Source organism: Betta splendens, chromosome 10 (genome assembly GCF_900634795.4).
Source record: "Betta splendens chromosome 10, fBetSpl5.4, whole genome shotgun sequence".
Taxonomy (NCBI): Eukaryota; Metazoa; Chordata; class Actinopteri; order Anabantiformes; family Osphronemidae; genus Betta; species Betta splendens.
The window spans coordinates 5,967,251-5,990,384 of record NC_040890.2 but is presented as its reverse complement, the minus strand read 5'-3'; the positions used below and the strand labels follow the sequence as shown (position 1 = coordinate 5,990,384).

Here is a 23,134-nt window from a genome sequence, read left to right as displayed (position 1 = left end):
GTTTAAATGACAATGACATTGTGATATTGAAATTATGTAAAGACGTACAAACTGGTTTGTGGTCCAGACCTCATGTTAGATGTATCAAAACAGAGCAGCCTCTGACTGAATCAGGAAACAGACACTTGTGTTTATTCTTTACTGAAGAGCTTCATTTCAAGCTACTGTATTACTGTATCTCCAGAGGGTGATTGTTATTCAGCAGTTCACAGTTTGATTAAACAACAGATTAATAACAACCCTGGTAATAGTTTCAGTTTCAGTCATTAACCAGATTCAAAACAACAGGAATGTGTGACATTTTAAACGTAAGCCAGAAAACATTTGTGTCCTGATAAAAGTCTAACTTTACCCTCACAAGTGAAGAAGAGATCACCTACAGTAAGGTGGCTCGGCCTGCTTCAAGGATCTGAGCATATACACAACATTCACACATTGACACCACAATGGAACCAATTTCTCTGAAGGTTAACTGTACCGGCAGTTTAAAAAAACACAAGAACTGATTCAATTAGGAGAGACAGTCACATCGACACACTCAGAGACACTGAGGAACAGGGGCTGATCCAGAACCCGGGATAAAGAGGTTCAGTGAATGTGGTGCTGAAGGTGTAGAGGTGGATCAGTTTGTCAAAGGAGACTCTGTAGAAGGACAGAATGCCGGCAGGACAGTCCACATACACAGCTACTTTGTTTAAATAAAAGGAAGAGGAGGAGGGGATGGATGTGACTTTGCTGTTGTGACAGACAGAGTAACCACTGTCATCACAGCAGTCCAGACTCCAGGACTGTTCATTCATTCCAAACCAACAGTCACTGATGGCTCCTGTTCTTTTGATTCCTCTGTAACTCACTGATATATGAACCTCTCCGGTCCACTCAACCTCCCAGTAACAGCGACCAGTCAGACCATTTCTACACAGCAGCTGAGGCCAGAAGTTAAATCTGTCTGGATGATCAGGATACGACTGATCTTCCCTCATCCATGTCACCTCCCTGTTGTTGTCAGACAGCTGTAGTTTTCCGTTCACTGTGTTTAGGTCCACTTCCAGTTCACAGGCCCCTGATGGAGAGAACAAGACGCAGCACAGCTGCAGTTTAGCTGTTGATTTAGAACAACTTTACTGGAACAATTACTGTGATTACACCAACATTATTTATTTTTTTTTTATTATTTAGATGTAAATGATGTGTGACTAAATCAAAGTCAAATTTAACATGATTGACAGGTTCGTGAGGGTTTAAATTTCAGCATTGTTCTGCTTTGGTACTGCTTTGAACCCAGGGATAATGGCTATGAATGTGTGTAGTGCGTTTAGTTGGATCATTCAAACCTGATCGACCTAATGATGTAGTTTTTATTAGTTCTACTGTACATTCTAACATACATCTCAAAAATAAATCTGAGCTCCCAAATGCACCAATTATAGTGACAATCATAAAAACAACAAATACATAGTTTGACTTTTGTTGGCATCGCTGCTGTTGATAAAATGTGTGCTTTTACCAACATCATCTATTTATTTGCTTATATAACTGTGTTTAGTGTGTTGGGTTTGTGTATGGATTTGCAATTTATTGATCAATAGATATTTCTATTGACACAGAAGAAAAGCTTGTATCATCTTTGGACGAACCAGGTGTGGCTGTGCTCACATTGATCAAATAAAAAAAACACACTCACATTTCCTCAGACCAGATTTAATCCACTGTTGCCCACCATTGTCCAACCTGGAGGAAGAGAGAAAGTCAGCATCATGCATCATCTTACCTTTCACTCATAAAGTAGTCTGTGACTAGTCTGTGTCTGTCCATACCTGAGACTTTCCAGTCTCCAGTGTGAATGCTCCAGTCCAGCAGACAGGAGCATCACTCCTGAGTCTCCTGGATGATTGTAGCTCAGGTCCAGCTCTCTTAGATGGGAGGGGTTGGAGCTCAGAGCTGAGGCCAGAGAGACACAGCCTTGTTCTGTGATCTGACAACCTGACAGACTGAACACACACACACACACACACACACACACACACACACACACACACACACACACACACACACACACACACACACACACACACACACACACACACACACGATAAATATTACACAGGTTTGAGCGCACACACATAGATGTTGTGGTAGTTAAGAATTTTTCTGTCAGCCATCAGAAGAAAATAACTAATACGTAAATTTAAGGTTTTTGTGCTTAATATAAGCAAGTCAAATTCCTGGTGAACACTGAAACACTGGTGACTGTTACTGTTGATCATTAGATAGAATAAGATGAATACTAACCCAAGAGTCTCCAGTTTGCAGTGTTGGTCCCTCAGTCCAGTTGACAGCAGCTTCACTCCTGAGTCCTTCAGCTCATTGTTACTCAGATCCAGTTCTCTCAGACTAGAAGACTGGGAGCAGAGAACTGAGGACAGGGCTCCGCAGCTTCTCTTTGATAAATTACAGCCACTGAGTCTAAATAGTGGTTTTACTCAATTAATATCCAGAAGAAAACAGAAAAAGTTGTGTGCTATAAACTTGATCAAATACCCAGAAGCTGACCTGAGGCTTCTCACTTCACAATGCAGACTCTTCAGTTGATCACAGAGCAGATTCACTCCTGAGTCCTGCAAGTCATTGTTACTCATGTCCAGTTCTCTCAGATTAGAAGAGATGAGAACTGAGGACAGAGCTTCACAGCTTCTCTCTGTGAGGTTACAGCCACTTAGTCTAAAGAGTAATAAAAACAATAGATACCAAAGCTCAAAAGGTTAGACTAAAGTAAAAGATAAACTGAACCAGCAAATGGATAAATGTATATATTTACACACAGAGCTTTGTTGGAGGCCTTAACCACTGGCAGCAGCCTCAGAAGAACCTCCTCTGAACCAGAGTATTTCTTCAGGTCAAACACGTCCAGATCTTTTTTTGATGACAGTAAGATGAAAACCAGAGCTGACCACTGAGCGGGAGACAGTTTATCTGTAGACAAACATCCTGATCTCAGGTTCTGTTGAATCTCCTCCATTAATGAATGATCATTCAGTTCATTCAGACAGTGGAACAGGTTGATGCTTTTCTCTGCAGACAGATTCTCACTGATCTTCTTCTTTATGTACTGGACGGTTTCCTGGCTGGTCTGTGATCTACTTCCTGTCTTGGTCAAAAGGCCTTGAAGGAGAGCTTGGTTGCTCTTCAATGAAAGACCGAGAAGGAAACGGAGGAACAAGTCCAGGTGTCCATTTGGACTCTGTAAGGCCTGGTCCACAGCATTATTGTAGAACTGTGATGGTTCAGGTTTATCTTTAAAAAGTTTAGCTAACTTGGATGTCGATCGTTGTTCTGAAAGCAGATTAACTCCAGAGTTGATGAAGGTCCGATGCACATGAAGAGCAGCCAGAAACTCCTGAACACTCAGATGAATAAAGGAGAACACCTTGTCCTGGTACAGTCCTCTCTCCTCTTTAAAGATCTGTGTGAACACTCCTGAGTAAACTGAGGCTGCTCTGATGTCAATGCCACACTCTGTCAGATCTGATTCACAGAAGATTATGTTGCCTTTCTGTAGCTGCTCAAAAGCCACTTTTCCGAGAGACTTGATCATCTTTTTGTTGTTTTTATTCCAGTGAGGATCTGTCTCAGCTCCACCATCATACTTGATGGCCTTCACTTTGGACTGGACGACCAGTAACTGGATGAACATCTCAGTCAGGGTCTTGGGCAGCTCTCCTCCATCATTGGTTTTCAACACATCCTCCAGAACTGTAGCAGTGATCCAGCAGAAGACTGGGATGTGGCACATGATGTGGAGGCTTCGTGACGCCTTGATGTGGGAGATGATTGTTGTAGCCTGCTGCTCATCTCTAAATCTCTTCCTAAAGTACTCTTCCTTCTGTGGGTCAGTGAACCCTCTGACCTCTGTCACCAGGTCAACACAGCCAGGAGGGATCTGATTGGCTGCTCCAGGTCGTGTGGTGATCCAGAGGCGAGCAGAGGGAAGCAGGTTCCCCCTGATCAGGTTTGTCAGCAGCACATCCACTGAGGTGGACTCTGTGACATCAGTCAGGATCTTATTATTGTGGAAGTCCAGAGGAAGTCGACACTCATCCAGACCGTCCAAGATGAACACCACCTGGAACTCTTCAAACCTGCAGATTCCTGCTGCTTTGGTTTCAGTAAAGAAGTAATGAACAAGTTCCACCAAGCTGAACTTTTTCTTTCTCACCACATTCAGCTCTCTGAAGGTGAATGGAAACGTGAAGTGTATGTCCTGGTTGGCTTTGTCTTCAGCCCAGTCCAGAGTGAACTTCTGTGTTAGGATTGTTTTCCCAATGCCAGCCACTCCCTTTGTCATCACTGTTCTGACTGGTTTACCTCTTCCATGTGAGCCTTTAAACATGTCTTCCTGTCTGATTGTTCTTTCTGCTCTGTCCAGTTTCCTGGACGCTGTTTCAATCTGTCTGACCTCATGTTCATCGTTGACCTCTCCAGTCCCTCCCTCTGTAACGTAGAGCTCTGTGTAGATCTGGTTTAGCAGGGTTGAGTTTCCTGCTTTAGTGATTCCCTCAAACACACATTGGAACTTAACCTTAAGGTTAGACTGAAATTCACGTCGACATGCTGCAGCTTCAGTTCCTGAATGAACATAGCAGAAATGAAATCAGTGTGCGGATCCTACACATGTCTATCAATTTATTCAGCAGTGAAGGACACAACAGCTTCTAAACTGATACATCTATGAGCAGCATTTTTAGAGTTGTATATTTACTGTACATGTACTGTACAAGACATGACATTTAAACTTCCCCTCATGCTGCTTCTATTTGTCTCATGTTCAATGTGTGCAAACATTCTTACTGCTTTGAAGACATTCAGCCAGCTCCTCCTGATTCATCTTTCTAAGGAAGTTCAAAGTGATCTTCAGAAATGACTCTCTGATGCCCCCCCTCTGCTCTTCATCAGTCCTGTCTAACACCTCCTCATCCTCCATGTGACTTTTTAAACATTCTGGATAATCTGGTTTTAGGAACCTCTGGATCTTCTTTAGCTCCATCTTTACAAAAGTCGCAATGTTCTTCTCCAGCAGCTGGAACGGGAAGAGAACTAAACATTTAATTTCATGTACTTTGAACTAAAAGGATTGTACATTTACTGTACAGACCATAAATACACAGTCCACGTCTGGTTGATGCTGCTTAGTAGGCTGATCACTGGGAACCTCTGAGCTCTCCACATCCACTCTGTGGAGAAAATGTACTGAAAATTTGAGTGTGGAGTTTTAGCCATGTTTGCAGCCAAAACACTGATGTCAGATAGTATTAGGTAACCAGGTGTGTCCTTAAAGCCCTCCAATTATGTTTTTTTATGGCAAAAGAATATTGGATCTGGATGTCTCAACAAGTTCTCCACTATCCTGTCTGAAGTGAATGTTTCACTTCAAGCCCTTCTTTGAGATGTTTTAAATCAGGATCGACTGCTGTCGAGCCTATACATGCACTACAGTATACACTACTGTAACTGCTTACTCATAGGATGTTCTAACAGCTCCTTAAAAAGCCTACAGCTTATTCAAAATGCTGTAGCTTGAGTTGAGACTTAGAAAGAGAGATCACATTTCTCCTACATTAGGTTCTCTGCACTGGCTGCCTGTAAAATGTAGAATAGAATTTAAAACCCTCCTCCTCAGTCTGATGTGCTGTTTGAAGCAAATGTCAGATATCTAGAGTTTGTCTTGGGATGTGTTTGGGTTGAGCCTGTGAGGGTACTGTTTAAGACAGAACCCAGTTTACACTGACAAGGTGAAAAAATCTGAATGGACCATTGTAGGAAAGGGCTGGACTAATCAGCTAAATGTAAAAAAGAAGTGCATTTCTAACATAATAATGTATGAAAGTGGATGATGAGGAAACTATGCACTAAAGATGTCATAAAACCTGAGCCTGTGTATGTTCAAATCTACTCTTTATAAAACACTAAAGTTGAATTTGAGCTTCTTACGTTCCATCAGCAGGCTGTCCATCTGCAAAGTGAACAGGATGCTGCTTAGACATGTCACTTTTCATGGAGATCCGGTTAGGTTCAGTAGAGTCTGCTCTCTGCTGCTGCATCCTGAAAAGAAGTGACAGAAGTGACAAAAGAAAAGTAGTTTAAAGTTAAAAAACAGATGAACAAGAACAACCGTGTGACTGCACTGCTCCCCTTTACTGCATGTTACAGTAATGTAATTAGTAGTGAGTTAGTAAAATGCTGTATTATGTACTTATCTCAAAATAAAAGGTTTTTCTGAAGACACTAAGCCCTCATTGAGTGGATGTGCAGTGTTGCAGCATGTTGGCCTATACTGTGATTGCCTGTTTATTACCTTTCACTGAAACTCAACAGAGAAACTCTGTCGCGGGAAGGCAATTTTATATTCAAATGAAAAAATTTGAATTTATAAGAAATAGACTTCTTCATAGATTAAAAAAAAGTATGTCTTGCAAATTACTGTTTTAATTAAATTTTACTTTTTCTAAAATATTTAGTATGATGTGAATGTATTGCTCCCCTAGACTGTAATGTAACAATAACACAGTAGATATAGGAAAGGATCATCCTCCCATTAAAGTACCAGGGAATTCTATTTCACACGTCCACAAAACCAACACCGACCGTTTGTTGACTAAAGTCATTGTAATGGAAAAATTGTTTGTTCCTTATTCTGTGCGGTTATTATATCTTACTGTATGTTTTGTCTTACATCTGTTTTATGTATTTGATATTTCACCTAGATTGTTCAATGGTTGTCTCTGCCTGATACACTCTGGACTCCAGCTCCCAAACCCCAGTTCTCATCTTGTAAGTCCAGCCATGTACCAGTTTTGCTTCGTGTTTGACCTCGTCTTGCCTGCTCCCTGTCAGTACTGCATTGGACTCTGCCTCTGTGCATTATTCGTGCCTGGAAACGAACTGCTCTTGCCTACTTCTTGTCTGTGCTGCCGCTGGAAGTAATGCTAACCCGTGTGTCGACCTTTGCCTGTCATCACCATTAATAAATCCACTTCAGATCACGTCCTGCCTGCGCCGTGCATTTGGGTCCTTTCCCGTGTAATCGTGACGGTAGGAATCATGTTGTTAGATGTGAGTTCAACTGTTTATATGTACATACAATCTTTTAGTATTGAGACAGACTAACGTTGAACGAAAACAGATTTCCTGTTCCCAGGAGAGCTAGGAGACGGTAAAGTTGAATTTGAGCTTCTTACGTTCCATCAGCAGGCTGTCCATCTGTAAAGTGAACAGGATGCTGCTTAGACATGTCACTTTTCATGGAGATCCGGTTAGGTTCAGAGTTCGCTTTCTGCTGCTGCATACTGAATTGAACACAACAAGGACAAAAGAAAAGTACTTACTAGTAGTAGTAAGTAGATTACTCAACTGCAGTATATGTACATACAATAATTTGGTATTGAGACAGACTAATGCTGAACGAAAATATATTTCCTGTTCCCAGGAGAACTAGGACATGGTAATGGTCAATTCATACATTCCATCAGCAGGTTGTCCTTCTTTAGGACGGTCCATGGACACATCACTATTCATGGAGACCAGGGTAGGTTCAGGAGAGTCTGGTCTCTGCTGCTGCCGTCTGACCTGAAAAAACAAGTGACAAAAACAAACAATTTAGCTAAATCTGCTATAATGTCTTTGTTCTTCTCGACATATAAGATAAATATTGTTGTAAATGGTCCCTGAACAAATAATAATAATTAAAAAAAACAAAGTTCATAATTGGTTTTGTAAATATAATTTCCCCAAATTTCCCAAAGTGACAATTCTACCTACAGTTTTCAACAAGGCACAGACTATACACACACCGCAGTAACATTGGGTCAAACAATACAGAAGTATGAGGCTACCAGGCACGCTTCACCCTGTGTAATGCTTTAAGAAAAATCACATTCCTGACAAAAACTGCTGTATCACATGGTGGTGAGGCACGAAATTCTTGTCAGAAAGCACAACAGTCATTGTCAAGAAGGCACCACACATTCCAAGTTACATCATCCAACTGTGACACCCACTGTATAAAACCTATGTCCATGAAGAACACAGTGGTTCTAAATGACCTCATCAGATTTACTGGACTGGAATTACTTCCAGTTAAAACAAGTCTGCCTCAGTGTTTTGAATCAAAATGCACATGAGTTACATCCTGTCCAACCAGTCTCACTCATTCCAGCTCAGATTTTGGTAAACATGCTGAAGAGGTACTAAGAGTAAAACACACAAATCAGTCCACTCTCCTTCGAGTGGAACTGTAAAAAATTCAAATCTAAAGGATTAATAGGATGTGATTTTATAAAGGACAACAGAAACAAAAACATTTGTAATGTTAAGTCAAACAATGATAAGAAACAATGTAATAAAAGTGATGGTGTTCATCAGACAAAGACATACCGGTATATCTCTTGCAGAATTCTTACCACCTTAATGTAATTCACTTTAGCGCCGCACAGACACCTTCCACCTTCATGTGTAGAGGAAACATTTGAAGAGAAACAGCAGCTTATTCTCCCTCTTCTGTCCCGGTGACTGTTAGTATGTTGTCTGGCAGGGTAACTTCAAAACCAGTAGAACTGGGTTAGTAGCATTGCTTAGTTGTAAACACTAGACTACACTCAGTAGACATGTGATAAATCACACACTCTTATTGTGAAATGCAGTACATTGCTGTAAATCTTTTTTGTGAAATGTCTTTTACCAGTTTTCTACAGTGTTAATACTGTAGAAAAAACAGTACAATACTCTTTGCAATGCATCGTGGGAATACAAGCAACTAGTGAGCCCACATGCTTGAGACCACAATCCAGTTTGAATTTTCACCCATCTTCATCCGTCAGTTTAATAGGTAGGTTTAACAGGTAAAGTACATGACATTTTCAAACAGGTCATATTGTGCATGACAAGTGTAGGTCTTTACAATTGTTAAATGATGTACGTTTTAGGCAGGGATGTCTACATTCACTGCACTATATGGGATGTACAGACACTGCCTGTTCTGCATAACTTGAATGAACATGTTTGAGTAGGTTGCTGAGCTTATTTGCTGAAAATTGCTTAATTGCTAAAGAGAACTACCAAAAAGGTATAAACATACTGTATCAGACTTTTCCAGTCAGTTGTCCCTGTATATGAAAAGCTGGGTATAGCTTTTCAGTTTTAGAACTTCCTCACACGAAAGAAATGGCTAGTGCTGTTAAAATAAAGTGGATGTGTTGCGTAAATGGTTTAGGTGATTAGTAGTATGTAAATTGAATTGACTCTTATCACCCACAATTTAGTTTCAGACATTTCATCGGGATTGATCCTGAGAGGGACAGCAAGGCTACACGAGGTTGAAGACGAAGGGTCGTTCAAAAAAAGATGACTTCAGTGGTCCCTCATCTCCAGCCTTTTAAAGAAACTAATGGACTATGAATGGGACTTTACATTTTGAGGCTTAGTTATTGAAAATTACAAATTTAAGTCCATTTTTTCTGTGTAACATTGGAGAGAGTCAGAGTTAGAACTTGGATAATAATCTGGTAATACTTAAAAAAAATAAAATCTATGTAGCCATGTTTGCTAGCAATTAATTTAATACTCAGGCAAAGTAATGTAAACTGTATTGTCAGTGTGTAGTAGTAGTGTAAAGTAGTGTATTTAATTTAAAAATTAAAATCTGTACTGTATATACTGTATACATCTTTTAGAAAAGGTGTAAATAAACAGTAAGTAATTGCTAAATACAAAATAACAGCCTTTTGCTGTATTTAGTAAATTTCAGCTACATTAAAGCACTGTTAATCTACAGTTAAATATTGTTAACTGTGCTGCCTGTACTTTACTGTTTTTTAACAGAAAAAAAGAGTGTAGATGAACAGAACTGTGCTGTCTGTGGAACAGGCTGTGGAGAGTAAAGGGGTAGTGGAGGTGGTGGAGATGTGACAAGGTAAGTCCAGATGATGGTGTGAGGATGGTTGGTAGTGAATGGGCAAACCTGGTAGACAATGGGAGCACTGGAACAGGCAGGCATCACGTAGCAAGCTAATCTGGGGGGGGCGCGGACTCCTGTTGAAGAGGGCCGACAACAGTGGGCACCCAAGAACAAAACAACTCCTCCTCCACTGTTACAGGGCTGTTTGTGTGTCCTTTCTGTTGGTCTTGAACTTATATTTGGAATAGATGAAAGGGCAGCATGATAAATGGGAGACACGTTGTGTCTGAATAAGGATTTGTACATGTAAATCTTCCCTCACCCCTCTCTCAAACCTCTTGTCTTCAAACTAAACCAATCACCCTACAACACAACAACAAATAGAACAACAAAGGTTGGCAGTTCATTCTCTAAACAGCTGCCTCTCCTGGTCAGACTTGGAGGCGGTGAGGATAGAATATATATACTATAGTTCAAGCTTGTTACGCAAATAAGTTTGGATTGTAAACAGACAAACTGATATTTGTTTAAAAATGCTATCAACAAAAAATGATTTAAAAAAAAGAAGCAGCATCTGGATGCATTTAAATTATACTGGAGACGGCAAATCTGAGTGCAGACTGTAATTTTAAAATATCTGTCAACCTCCACTAAACACTATTAACTAAAGTGTTAAAATGTTAAGGCCACAATGTTTGAATAAAATGTTAAACAGTGGTGACTAAGTTTATTTTTTAATAGAAAACTCTATTTAAATAAGGCTTTTATGAAAACACAGAATAAACAAATGCTTAGAAACACAATTTTCCATTTATAATTGCTAAATTCAGTTAAAATATAAGGCACAGAGTCATAATGAATTAGGGGCCGACCGGGAGCCGAGCCAAAAGAGCTGAATGCTTGTTTAAATCACCCAAGATGCCGTCTTCATTATCTTAGGAATAATACAAAGGGCCAATTTGGACCCAAAGTTCTGAATAAGACACACTGTAACCTCCAGGTGTGTCGTAGTCAGTGGACAGTGGGATTTGATTTGATGTGGCTCTGATTTCTGTATAATGATTTTCCAGGAAATTAGAAGTTTTCATAAAATTTCCAGGTGGACCAGGTTGGAAGCGCATGGAGCCACAGTGCCACCTTTTGAGTAGAAACAAGAAGTGTCCTCATGCAACAGTTCACCATGTGTTCCTTTGTGAAAAATTAACATTAAAAATGTTGAAAATAAAGATGTCATATTCACCCGCTAACCCTGTATGCTATGCATATATACTAATCCATAGACATGGCAATTGTGTTATGATTACAGGTAACTCAACCCTGTAATAGTTTCATTGGTAATATCCAGATTCAGTCATTCATTTTGTTGTTATTGTTACTTGTATGTGTTTTATAGTTTGATACTGAACACTTCACTTCAGCTGTTGCAGCATTGTCAGAACTATATCTGAGAATTTTGGTCATCTGCATTTGATTTTCATTCTTTCATTTTCATTCTTAATCATCACCTTGATATGAAAAACAGAATGATTATAAAATGTTGTTGTGGGTATTGTGTGTTGTATGATGGAACCTTGAGCTTGATAGAAAGGGACAGTATCTAGTCCAAATTTAGGATTTATTTTAAATATGATGATTCTGATAAAGTAGAGGCGGAACTTCATCCCAGTCAAGTTTTTATGTATATGTATATGGATATAGATGTATATGGATATGTGAGCTGCTTAAACATGTGTAATTCCATTTATTTATTGCATAAATGTACATACAATAAAAGGCGTAAGCATGGCGACAGTCATTAAAATATTGACTACCCAACTCTCACACTCTCCTCCCTCTTTTCACCTGAGCGCAGGTGTAAGTGGTTTTCATGGCATTTGTCGCCATCACATGAACAAACCTAAATCAACCAATAAGAAAGGCCCAGGTGTTTCTGTGTGGAGTTTCCATGTTCTCCCTGTGTTTGCGTCGGTTCCCTCCGGGTTCATACATTTCCTCACCGTTCCCAGTTGAGAATCACTGGTCCTGTACATGAGTGTCCAAATCCAATAGTTATTATTGTTTCATCCCTTCTGTTTCTACCTGCACCTACTTCCCTACTTTTTCAATGACAAAAGATAATAAATCTAAATATAAAGTACATTAGAATAAAATAATATTTTTAGTAATTATTACTATAATTGCTAGTATAGTTCTAATTGCCGAGACTAATGTCTAATCGTCAAATATGATTGACAGCTTAAGGCGGGGCGACGTCTAAGCAACAGGCCAATAAATACACAGCAGTCGTGTGACGCAACAATCAGGAAGTTTTTCAATTTAAAGACGACACACTGACTTGTGTTCATGCGCGTGTGAAGACAGACAGACAGACAGACAGACAGACAGACAGCAAGCAGTGTGACGGGATGCCTCAGATTTAGATTCACTTCATCCTACAACGTTAACATGATGCACACGCGTCGCGTCTCCGTCCTGCTCCTGCTTCTTCAAACGCTGGCTTTTGTTTTTGCCAGAAGAGGTGACGTCACGCAGCGCGTGTGTTCCGCTTGTGTGTAGTTGGCGTAATGATATAGTTAGTGCAGCTGACATGAGTGGTTAATACAGTCGCGTTCTTGTTTCTCCACTTAATGGCGCTCGGTCACGCAACCCCACGTTAATTTAACTCTCTGAACACTTTCACTCGCGCTGTTGTGTTGAGTCTGAGAATATCTGACAGTTTCTGTTCAGATTTGTAGCCAATAACATCTAATGTAGTAATAAAATGACAAAGCAGGTGAGACCTGCTAGTTTAAATTCCCTTCTCATTCGCTGGCCACTTACTGTACCACCGTTCACTGTGACTTGCAGTCATTTTACCCACGGGCACTTTTAACTGGCTCGTAGTTTATTCGGCTTCTTTAACCACCGTGAAGCGGCTGAAACAGGAACTAACGGTGATCGTCGCTTTCCAGGTGTGAAGAACGTCCTCCTCATCGTGGCCGATGACCTGCGCGCGTCGCTGGGCTGCTACGGGGACCACGTGGTCAAGTCCCCCAACGTCGACCAGCTGGCGTCGCAGAGCCAGGTTTTCGTCAATGCCTACGCACAGGTCAGCTGCTGGTGACGCTCGCGGTCGGCTGTTTGAGTGGATGTGTTCCTCACGAGCCCCCCCCCCCCCCCCCCCGCAGCAAGCCGTGTGCGCGCCCAGTCGCACGTCCATGCTGACCAGTCGCAGGCCGGACACCACCAGGCTCTATGACTTCAAGTCCTACTGGAGAGTCCACTCTGGAAACTACACCACCTTGCCTCAGTATTTTAAATCCAGAGGTTATTTCACCATGTCTGTGGGCAAAGTATTTCACCCAGGTACGCTCAAAAAGCTCTATAGAAATGTTTACACGGACAACATTATGCATGAAATGATATGATGATACGTTGATATTTGCTGTAAATTCAAACCTTGACATTTTAGTGACCATCTGATTGTTACTGTTGTTCTGATTGTGTCATGTATTCTTCCCACAGGTATTGCCTCTAACCATAGTGACGACTACCCCTACAGCTGGTCCGTCCCTGCCTTCCACCCAGCCTCCTTTAAGTACGAGAAGAAAAAGGTATTAAGAATACGTCAGTACATGCAAGACAAGGCGTGGTGTCGTGTAAGAATCTACACACAAGGGTTGTTGATCAGTTTATAACATCGCTGTACTGGAGCTCTCAGTTACCACTTCTCTCATTGCCTGAATAGTGATGAGTATTGAATTGTTGAGGGTGGTTCACACAGTCAATTATCTTTACATTATTTGTAAATTTTAGGGTCATCTGTTAACGTGACTAGCTAGGTAAGTTACATTTACCTCATATTTCGCAGTACTTGGTCTCATATACTTGTCCAGCCATGTGGCCAATGCTTTTTATATTGTTTGTAGGGCATTTACTAGAGGAGAGGTTACTGTCAAAGTAGAGGATTCCTCCTAAGGTTGCTGCTGAATCTGATATGACGAGGCCCAGGGGCACCTCTGGGGCGCTTTGTGCTCTTTATTCTGCTGCTGACAGAGGTCACGTGCAAAGTTTCTGCTCCCTCTTCTGCCCTATGGGCAGATCCGAGCAAAGTCGGTTTGTTTTTAAGGATGGCTGTTTTCAATATGGGCATAAATGTGATTAAATGTGCTTCCAGATGTGCAAAGGAGAAGACGGTAAACTTCATGCCAACTTATTGTGCGCGGTGAACGTTACAGAGCAGCCTGGGGGAACGCTCCCCGACCTGGAGAGCGCCGACGAGGCAGTGAGGCTGCTGAAGAGTCGAGTCAGCGCTCACGATCCTTTCTTCTTAGCTGTGGGTTTCCACAAACCACACATTCCCTTCAGGATACCACAGGTACGTAAATGAATCTTGTTTTTTCTATACATATAAATCCTGTAGCTTCATCACTTTACCCTCATTTGGCCTGGAGTTGGAAGTATCGCTGTCTGTAAGGCAATGCAAGAACGAAAAAGTAGCATGAAAAATGTAGTTTTTCTGCTGTGGAATAAAAAGCTATACAGTTTGAGCAAAATAATAGTAGTAACCCTGCCAAAGGAAAGTACATTAAATCCACAGAGCAGTCGATATCCTATATGACAAAAATACTACAGATGTTTTTTAAAAAAAAAGCCAAGGCTACGAGTGAGTAAGAGTAATATGAGGCTAGTTCTTAAATGAATAAAATAAATGTGAATCTTTAAAGCAAGCACTGGAAGTTTACTGATCAAGATATGAGACGATTCTGCCTGAATGAAGAAGAGGATGTGAAGTTGAATGAGGGCCGAGTGGCGTAGCGTTGATCAGTGTCACGACGCCAGAGGTTTCCCACAAAATGAGAGATAAAAAAGCGGGAGACGCTCAGGCCGACGCTTTGTTGGAATGTGATTGATCCTGCACTTGATTTGCCCCAGACGCTGTGAGCTCAGCCGGATTAAAATCTGGAGCAAAAGAATCAGAAGCGGTAAAAGTCGCTTTGTCTGAAGATAAAGCGAGGAACTGAGTTTTAAACTTTTAGTGGTCAGAGAAAAAACTATTTAGTGCCTTTACCGCATTAAGAATAAAACCGTCAACAAGTCTTACGACCTGTGGAGGGCTTAAATTCTAAGCTTCTTGGGTCAAGATGGATCAGATGAATGTTTTAGGAATATTTTATTTCCAGAGTCAAGTCATTTAAAGGTGGTTAATATTGACAGTAAATAAATGATTTATTTTCTTCATCTGATGCTCAGTAATGTTTCCAATAACCCTGTACTGTAAGTTGTTTGTATATTCCAGGAGTACCTGAGCCTGTACCCCATAGAACAGATGAGGCTGGCCCCGGACCCGGACGTCCCCAAACACCTTCCACCTGTGGCCTACAACCCCTGGACGGATGTGAGGAAGAGAGACGATGTGCAGAAGCTCAACATCAGCTTCCCTTATGGACCCATTCCTAAGGACTTTCAGGTGTGAACCGTCGGCCGTCAAGTCCACCAGCCTGTTTATGGCGCGTCCTTCATCTGACGGTAGTGCTGTGTGTTTACCGTTCAGCTCCGCATCCGCCAGCACTACTACGCTGCCGTGTCTTACATGGACGCTCAGGTCGGCCGGCTGCTTAGTGCCCTTGATGAGCTGGGACTGGCTGAAAACACTGTGGTGGTCTTCACCTCCGATCACGGTTAGTGGACTGTGAATGGCTAAACAGACTTAAGTGGTTGTTCAAAAATAGCTGTGTTTTGTGCATTTTAAACTTTCTACCACCAGGTGGCAGTGTTGGAGCAGCATAAATTGTCACTGCCTCGTTTTTTTTTGTGCTGCTCTTTTTCTGAGCCTTTCACTTTGCTTAAACTTTGTGACTTGGAAACTCAATTTCTTTTAATGTCTCCTTCAGTGAAGGCTACTTGAGTAAATTCACTCTCACTGTTTGATGCTTATCCAGCAAATGCTGCAATTCTGAACATAAAGTGAGCGATGAAATCAGTAGAATTGACTTCTTGAAATGTTTTTTATTTAAATCTGTGTTCTTGCTTTTTCATTGGTCTTTTTCTCCATTATTGCAGGCTGGTCACTGGGAGAACACGGGGAATGGGCCAAGTACTCTAACTTTGATGTAACAACGCGCGTCCCTCTTGTCATCTTTGTTCCTGGCATCACCACACACTCTGACTCCACTTTCCCTTTTCTTGACGTCTCAACCAAACAAGAGCATAACTTTAAGAGTAAGCTCTCTTTACACATATGGACAGAATCCCTATCTATCATATGAAACCTAGAGTGCATCTCTAAAGCGGTGTCAAATGATAAAAAGGAAATTCAAATACGGTATAAATTTCTGTCCTAATATGCTCATATGAACCTTGTTAAAACATTTATGATTAAGTCAACTTGCCTTTTAATAAGGTCTTTGATATACACAGGGAAATTCAAAGTGTTTAGACAGGGATACACTTTGATATTTTGCCTCTGGACAGATTTTACTTCAAATGCAAATGGTGCAATGCTGATGAAATCTTGGCATGTCTAGTAAAATTAGGTTAAAATCTTGACTATATTGCTCTCGGTGACAAAATAAGCCTGTCTGACCTTACTGTGTTCCAGATGGCAAAGTTATCCAAAACATGGTGGAGTTGGTGGATGTTTTTCCCACAGTGGCCCATATGGCTGGTCTGGCGGCACCTCCAACCTGTCCTCCTGTTTCCTTCCAGGTATCAGAGTGAAAATGCATAAATGAATTGCGCCTACTGCACCATTACTTTTCATAACGCATTAATACGATGAGGTGTTCTGTGGTAGTAGCCACACTGTGGTCCAGGCAGAAATATATCAAAGCATGTTTGATGAATTGCCGTGACTTTTTGTTCCGACGTTCATGGTCCCCAGAGGAGGAATCCTCTCCTCCAGGACCACCACGAGTTGGGATTTTCGCTGTTGCTGAATAGCTTTGAAGCTCTCTTTAAAATTCCCAATCTGCCGAGGATAAATGGCCCTAAACACGTGCTATGCTGTGGAGCCAGGCTGGTAAACATTCTGCTGGCTAAACAGCGGCATCTTAACATTTCCATCATGCGCATGTTGGCATTTAACCGCGAGCACCGCTGGGCCTCATGCTGCATTCAGGTCACTTTTGTTCAAATGGCTGTTACGCGCTGGGGCGCAGCTTGTGCGCGGCTGCGTTAAAGGCGCCGGTCGCTCGACGCACTCAAATTAATTTGCGCCACACAGAGCGTAGGTCAGCTAGTGTTTTTACGGATGTGAGGAACTAATGTGATTTTCACTTTCTGTTCACATGTTGGAACTCTATTTTAAATGTGAGTTACAAGGCAACAGTAGATGACTCAGACGCCGTGTGAATTCTTAGTTCTGCTTTCGCTGCTGATTACTCCGTATTTTAAACCAATTATACCACAGGAACACAACTGAGACCTTTCAGTGGTCCTCATATACGCGGCGCAAATGACATTGTACTAACGAAGGCAAACATAATGAGTCAAGAAGCAAACGCTCCAGAAACACGCCTGACATGAATGGGATCTAATTGCCTCTGACATTTCACTTCCTCTGCTCCTCCGTCCGCTGTCGTGCTTTCAGGAGGAGCTGTGCACTGAAGGGAGGAACCTCGCCTACACGTTCCGATCCCGGGAGCGAGTGAACGAGGAGGCGGTGTCTTTCAGCCAGTACCCTCGACCCGCTGATGCCCCACAGGTAGCGAGCAGCGTTGGTTTAGAGGAGCGAATTAGGGAGCTTTCATGAGCCGGCGAAAGGTTAAGTCATTAAAGGTTTGAAGTTTATTCTAAACATGTCACACTGCTACTTTTGCATAGGGCTGCATTTAAAATGTCAGAATAGAGTTTTAGTTGTATTTTTTTTTTTAATTAGCGGAGGTCATGCAGAGCGAGCTCGTGTAGAGCTCTTTGACCCCTCTGCTTCTGCTGGAGCTGCAGTATGAGTGCACACGCTGTAGGTTAATCTGTGCAGTGGAGTCGGCAGCCTGAGACGGGCTCATCGGCCGCTGCTGGATGAGTTGGCAGCCGCGGGTTCGACCGCACTGGGCGCAGATTCTACAGAGATTCTACATTCTACAGAGCTCTGCTGGTTTCAGCCGCCTTTTAAAGTTGAATATTTCTCCGTTAGGTGAATTCCGACCTCCCGGACCTCAAAGACATAAAGGTCATGGGCTACTCGCTGCGCTGCTGGGACTATAGATACACTCTGTGGCTGGGCTTCAATCCTAAAACATTTCAGGTACTCGAGGTGTTTCATATTGCAGCACAGCATGATGATCATCTGCCTCTCTGTTATTCTCCTGTGTGTGTGATGAAGTCGGGTTCAGGCGTGTGTGTGTGCGCGCGTTAGCACTTATCCTTTCATGGTGTCTAGCACAGTCTGAGACGATTGTCTATCATGTTTCTGTCTCTTCATATAGGTGAATGTATCCGATATCCATGCTGGAGAGTTGTACATGATGGCAGACGACCCCGGGGAAGACAACAACGTCTACGATGACTCTGTCCACAGCATCGTTATGACGAAGAAGTCTGGTCTCCCTCCTGTAAGGCAGGGTTTCTTCAGTAACATCATTCTGTTGTTTCCTTGTCATTTGTTTATTTACCTGCATGTTCGCTTCATCCCTAACTCGTCCAGACTGTGGCTCTGCAGATGAGAATGAAACTGCAGCTCCTCTACTTCACTGCAGGGATGAAGACGAATTCAGGGAAGCCAAGATGACGGTAATAAAACAGACGGAGGGAAGATGGACTGATGGCAAAAAAACCCACAGAGAAAGTGTTTTTGTGTTTTTTTTTGTTTTGTTTTTTTACTATGATTACTTGAACCTGTAATAAGTGCTGTCAGACACTGTTTAAACACATAAGCAGCGGTTATTCAGTGACATGTTCTTCATGACGCCAGATGTATTTTCAGGCCTTTAGGCCAATGTGAGGCTAGACTCAAGGCTCAGTACGATGTCTGCCATCACTTCCACTCAAAGGGTTCTGGGAAATATGGACATGGAGTAAAGGGAACTAGAGGGACACTGGCTACATTTGTATTTTACACGAGGGACCATAAATGCATAAATTCCAATGCAAGAGTGACCTGGTGCAGCGTTACTTCCTCCCTGTTCGAGCCCTTCCGTCATATTAGAAGCCTATAGAGTCGTGTCTTCTGAGGAACGCTGGCATCGTCGTCTCTCCAGCGCTGTTGATCATCCAGTCTTGTGTGGAGACTCCACTGCAACAGCTCTTTTGTTTTCTACTGTAGTGTTAAACAATGCGGCATTTGTGTCTTTGTGACAGATTAGGTCTGTCGCTGGTTATTTTTAGGCCACACTGGCTTTGTGGTAGTGAGATACAGTTGAATCGTATAATCAGTGGAGTTGATTTATGTCTGAAGACTCTGAGCTGGCTCATTTTGTTTCCCATGTCTCAGCTTAGATGGTCGAGTTTTTTGAAGCAAGAATTACTTTCCATATTGTACTCCTGCTACTTCAGAGTGTCTCTTTTGTGAACATCTGCTGCTTGTAATATGTTCAACACGCCTGGAACATCGCCAGCACTGACCAGTAATAAACAGAACGTCCATATAGACGCTAAATATGAAATGAGCTTGTTGCACCCAAGCTCTAGTTTTGTTCAAGGGAAAATAAAAAATAAATGCTCAACAAATAATTGAGATCTCAAGCTGGGAAAGAAGCCATGATAATATATTAATGTCTAGTCTGATTAAGTTGTAAAAAATAAAACAATGAGGGGACAAAAGTTTGTTCTGTCTTTTTCCAAACTTTCAGTGCAAAACCTCGACACACTCTGCTGCCTGTCTGCACAACCCGCTCTGTTTCAATGCCGTTTTCTTTTTTGCACACCCACAGCAGAAGTGTAAAGCTGCAGAGTAGTGAGGGCGCTCCTCCGGGAACTCGCCAGTCTATTTAGTGTTTTCTCTCCTTCCTCTGTCATTTCTCTCCTCTGGAACAGAGGATGCAGACGCCTGCGCTCCGGCGCTGGAGGTTTCTGGATCAAACTCGACAGACGTGTGTGTGTGTGTGTGTGTGTGTGTGTGTGTGTGTGTGTGTGTGTGTGTGTGTGTGTGTGTGTGTGTGTGTGTGTGTGTGTGTGTGTGTGTGTGTGTGTGTGTGTGTGTTTCCACAGAGTCAGTCCGTCCAGGCAATACAAACGTTAAAAGCCCTGTAATTGCATTTGAAATAGTGTGAATTCGATCTTGTGTCAATTTTCGGGCAGTCATGCAGAAAGATGTGCAAGAACTGAAGCCGAAGTCGGTATGTTACAAATGAAAAAATCAAAAACTTCCCTAAGAGCAGGGAAGCACTTGACACGTCTCCCCAGCCAGTTTCACCTCTGCCTCCTTTTTCCATTTTCATTCCGCTGACATCATTTCATGTGCTTTGAATGCACCAGGGTTCAGACTTGAGCCAATGTCTTGTAGTTGTGCGTCTCTTGATCTGCTCTCAAATGTGTCAGTGTAATGAATGAACGAGCCGACTGAACTTCGTTTGTGAAAACCATGAGATCATAGGGAATGAAGGGAAGCACAAAATGCTGAATGTGATGATAATGTGTGTTTCCCACTCTGAGCAGGCTCTTACTGCACTTTACACTTTCATTTACTGGCATCGCACAGCTATTGATTGGGACGGCTTTTAGACAAAAATGAGATTTAGTTCCATCCCTCCAGGACAGGACAGCCTGGGCATTGGTTGGCGGCCCACCAACCCACCTGCAGCCTGGCTTTATATATGAACAGGAGGAGAGGGTCTGAGTCAGTGCAGCTGTAACCACTCTCCTCTCCCTGTATTCATGTCAGCTCATATTTCTGCCTCAGTGGTTTTAGCAGATCAATATTTATCATCATGAGCAGTGATCTCTGACCACGATCAAATTGATGTAATGGCAATTACCTTATTGTTTACCTGCTGTTTTTTTTTTTAGTTTCACTTTTTTTTACTGCTGTTCCTCCGCTGCTCTTTACCTGCTCTTTCTCTCCAATCCACTCTGTCTTTGTCTCGCTCTCATCGTTTATCATTATCTTTCATACGCCGGTAATCGCATTACTGCTATAGGCTCATATTCTGGCAGGTCACACTGGCTTTCTGTTTACGTTGGCGACATACACAATTACATTAGAGAGCGGAGGAAAGTGTGTGTGTGTGTGTGTGTGTGTGGTGTGTGTGTGTGTGTGTGTGTGTGTGTGTGTGTGTGTGTGTGTGTGTGTGTGTGTGTGTGTGTGTGTGTGTGTGTGTGTAAAAACAAATAAAAACGCTTACCTCAGCTGCTTCACCACTGGAGTTCCAGTCAAGGTGTGTGTGTGTGTGTGTGTGTGTGTGTGTGTGTGTGTGTGTGTGTGTGTGTGTGTACACATGAATCCAGGAATAGAATTCTTTTGCCTTTTTTTTTTTACTCCGCATTCTCAAAGACTTGACAACTGGTTTCAGAGGAGCAGTTTTTCACTGGAACTGCTCCCAGAACACCCAAATTAATTTAGAAGATGCCGTCTATGTGTTTGAGGCCACTGCTGCTTACACTGTTTTCTAAGGCCAAGTTGATCGTGTTTTTCCTACTAGGAAATGACGCGTGAGCTGCAAGTGTTCCAGGATCTCATTGACCTGGTCTGGTCTTGCAGTGTTTAGGGTGTCGGCTTCTCCCTCACTCACCAATTAATGAACACTTTCTAAGACAGAAATCTAAAAAAGCAGAATAACCATCACTTCTCATTAACTTGACAGAAACCATTCAAATTAACACCGACCATGAAGAAGAACGCATGGTGGAGGTGCCACCGCTTCGACCCGTCCTCGCTTCCTGTTCCACACGTGAGGTCGCTCATCACAGCAGTTTAAGGGAACCTCCACAGAGGAGCTCATCCGCACATATATTATCCTCGACGCGGGTATTTACACAAGGTGACTTCACGTCGTTGGCTGAATCTTGTGAAACAAAGGGTGTGATAGCGTGAAGCTGAGCCTTTTCCTTTTCTCGCATGCTAATTCGGTTCGATTCCGTGACTCCGCCGCCGCGCTCCAGTGTTTCCTGACCCTCGGTGCAGACATCTGCATCACCAGAGCATGTGCTGCCATCGAGGAAGCAGCCAATTAGACGTTGGACAAGATGTGATATGTTGGCTGTCAGTGTGAAATCAGCTTAATCAGGACTCATTCAATTAGAGCTGACGAGCTCTTCCCTCATTAGTGTTTCTGTAGCTGTGAGCTGCAGAGAAGCCTGCGTTCATCGCCACGTGTTTAAGCGAAGGGGGAAGCTTCACAACTGCCGCGCCGCATGCGAACGCGGAGCACGCGTGTTTTCAGAAAGGCTTTGTTCTAATGAAGCTGAATGGCTGTAATCAAGCGTCGGGTGTGTTGTGGTTCACTCAGATGCCAGTTACTGCAACCACAGGCTGCTGGATGAAAATGTAGCTGTAAAATAATAAATAATTTTACTGTAAGTAGAGGAATGCTGCTGGTTCAACTTAGTTGAAATTAATCTTTTTGCTGTTTTCCTTTACTGTAGAAAGGAAGAACATGGAGAATGAAACCAGCTTTGAACCTGGATCTTCTACATCCAAAGCCGACCTTTCGAACTGCGTCCTTTAATGCTTTCCAAATTCCAATTACAGATTGAGTAATACTTATAAATAATGAGTAAATAATTCAGCGCTTTTTAGTTAAGTGGATGTTTATCCCAAATCCACACTGAGGTTTGTTTATGGTTCCAGTAGATGAAATATAACAATAATAGTAATAATAAAAGTAGTAGTAGTAATAGTAGTAGTAGTAGTAGTAGTAGTATTACTACTACTACTACTACTAGTAGTAGTAGTAGTATTACTACTACTACTACTACTACTACTACTACTACTACTAATATTAGCAGTAATACTACTACTACTACTACTACTACTACTACTACTACTACTACTACTAATAATAATAATAATAATAATAATAATAATAATAATAATAATAATAATTGAACTTTGTTAATCCCACATTGAGGGAATTACCCTCTGCATTTCTACCCATCCCTGAGGCAGCAGTGGGCAGCCACAATGCGGCGCCCGGGGAGCTACAGTACAATAAGTGTAAGTGTAAGGACACACACTCTGGTGGGCCTGAACCTGGGACCTTCCTCTCACCAAGCCACCAATATCATCTGTCTAAACACAGCCTGACACATTAAAACCTTCAATGTGCCTCC

General features: G+C 42.1%; 2 protein-coding genes across 2 annotated transcripts; one reads left to right on the top strand and one right to left on the bottom strand.

Annotated features, from left to right (window-relative positions):
* Positions 1–110: 110 nt before the first annotated feature.
* LOC114864100 (NACHT, LRR and PYD domains-containing protein 3-like) lies at positions 111–8,607 on the bottom strand. Its single transcript, XM_029164753.3, has 12 exons — positions 8,460–8,607; positions 7,517–7,623; positions 7,236–7,343; positions 5,989–6,099; positions 5,153–5,231; positions 4,849–5,077; positions 2,823–4,626; positions 2,554–2,721; positions 2,293–2,466; positions 1,818–1,991; positions 1,685–1,731; positions 111–1,063 (listed from the first exon to the last, which is right to left on the bottom strand). The coding sequence occupies exons 2-12, from the start codon at positions 7,570–7,572 to the stop codon at positions 525–527; spliced, it is 3,489 nt and encodes a 1,162-aa protein (XP_029020586.1). The 5' UTR covers positions 7,573–7,623; positions 8,460–8,607; the 3' UTR covers positions 111–524.
* Positions 8,608–12,300: 3,693 nt separating this feature from the next.
* Positions 12,301–19,687, top strand: ids (iduronate 2-sulfatase). The gene is made up of 13 exons (XM_029164755.2): positions 12,301–12,467; positions 12,901–13,037; positions 13,117–13,294; positions 13,454–13,542; positions 14,106–14,306; positions 15,228–15,398; positions 15,483–15,609; positions 15,992–16,150; positions 16,530–16,636; positions 17,520–17,633; positions 18,063–18,173; positions 18,355–18,480; positions 18,573–19,687. Exons 1-13 carry the CDS (start codon positions 12,395–12,397, stop codon positions 18,654–18,656), a joined length of 1,677 nt encoding a protein of 558 aa, XP_029020588.1. The 5' UTR covers positions 12,301–12,394; the 3' UTR covers positions 18,657–19,687.
* Positions 19,688–23,134: the final 3,447 nt, after the last annotated feature.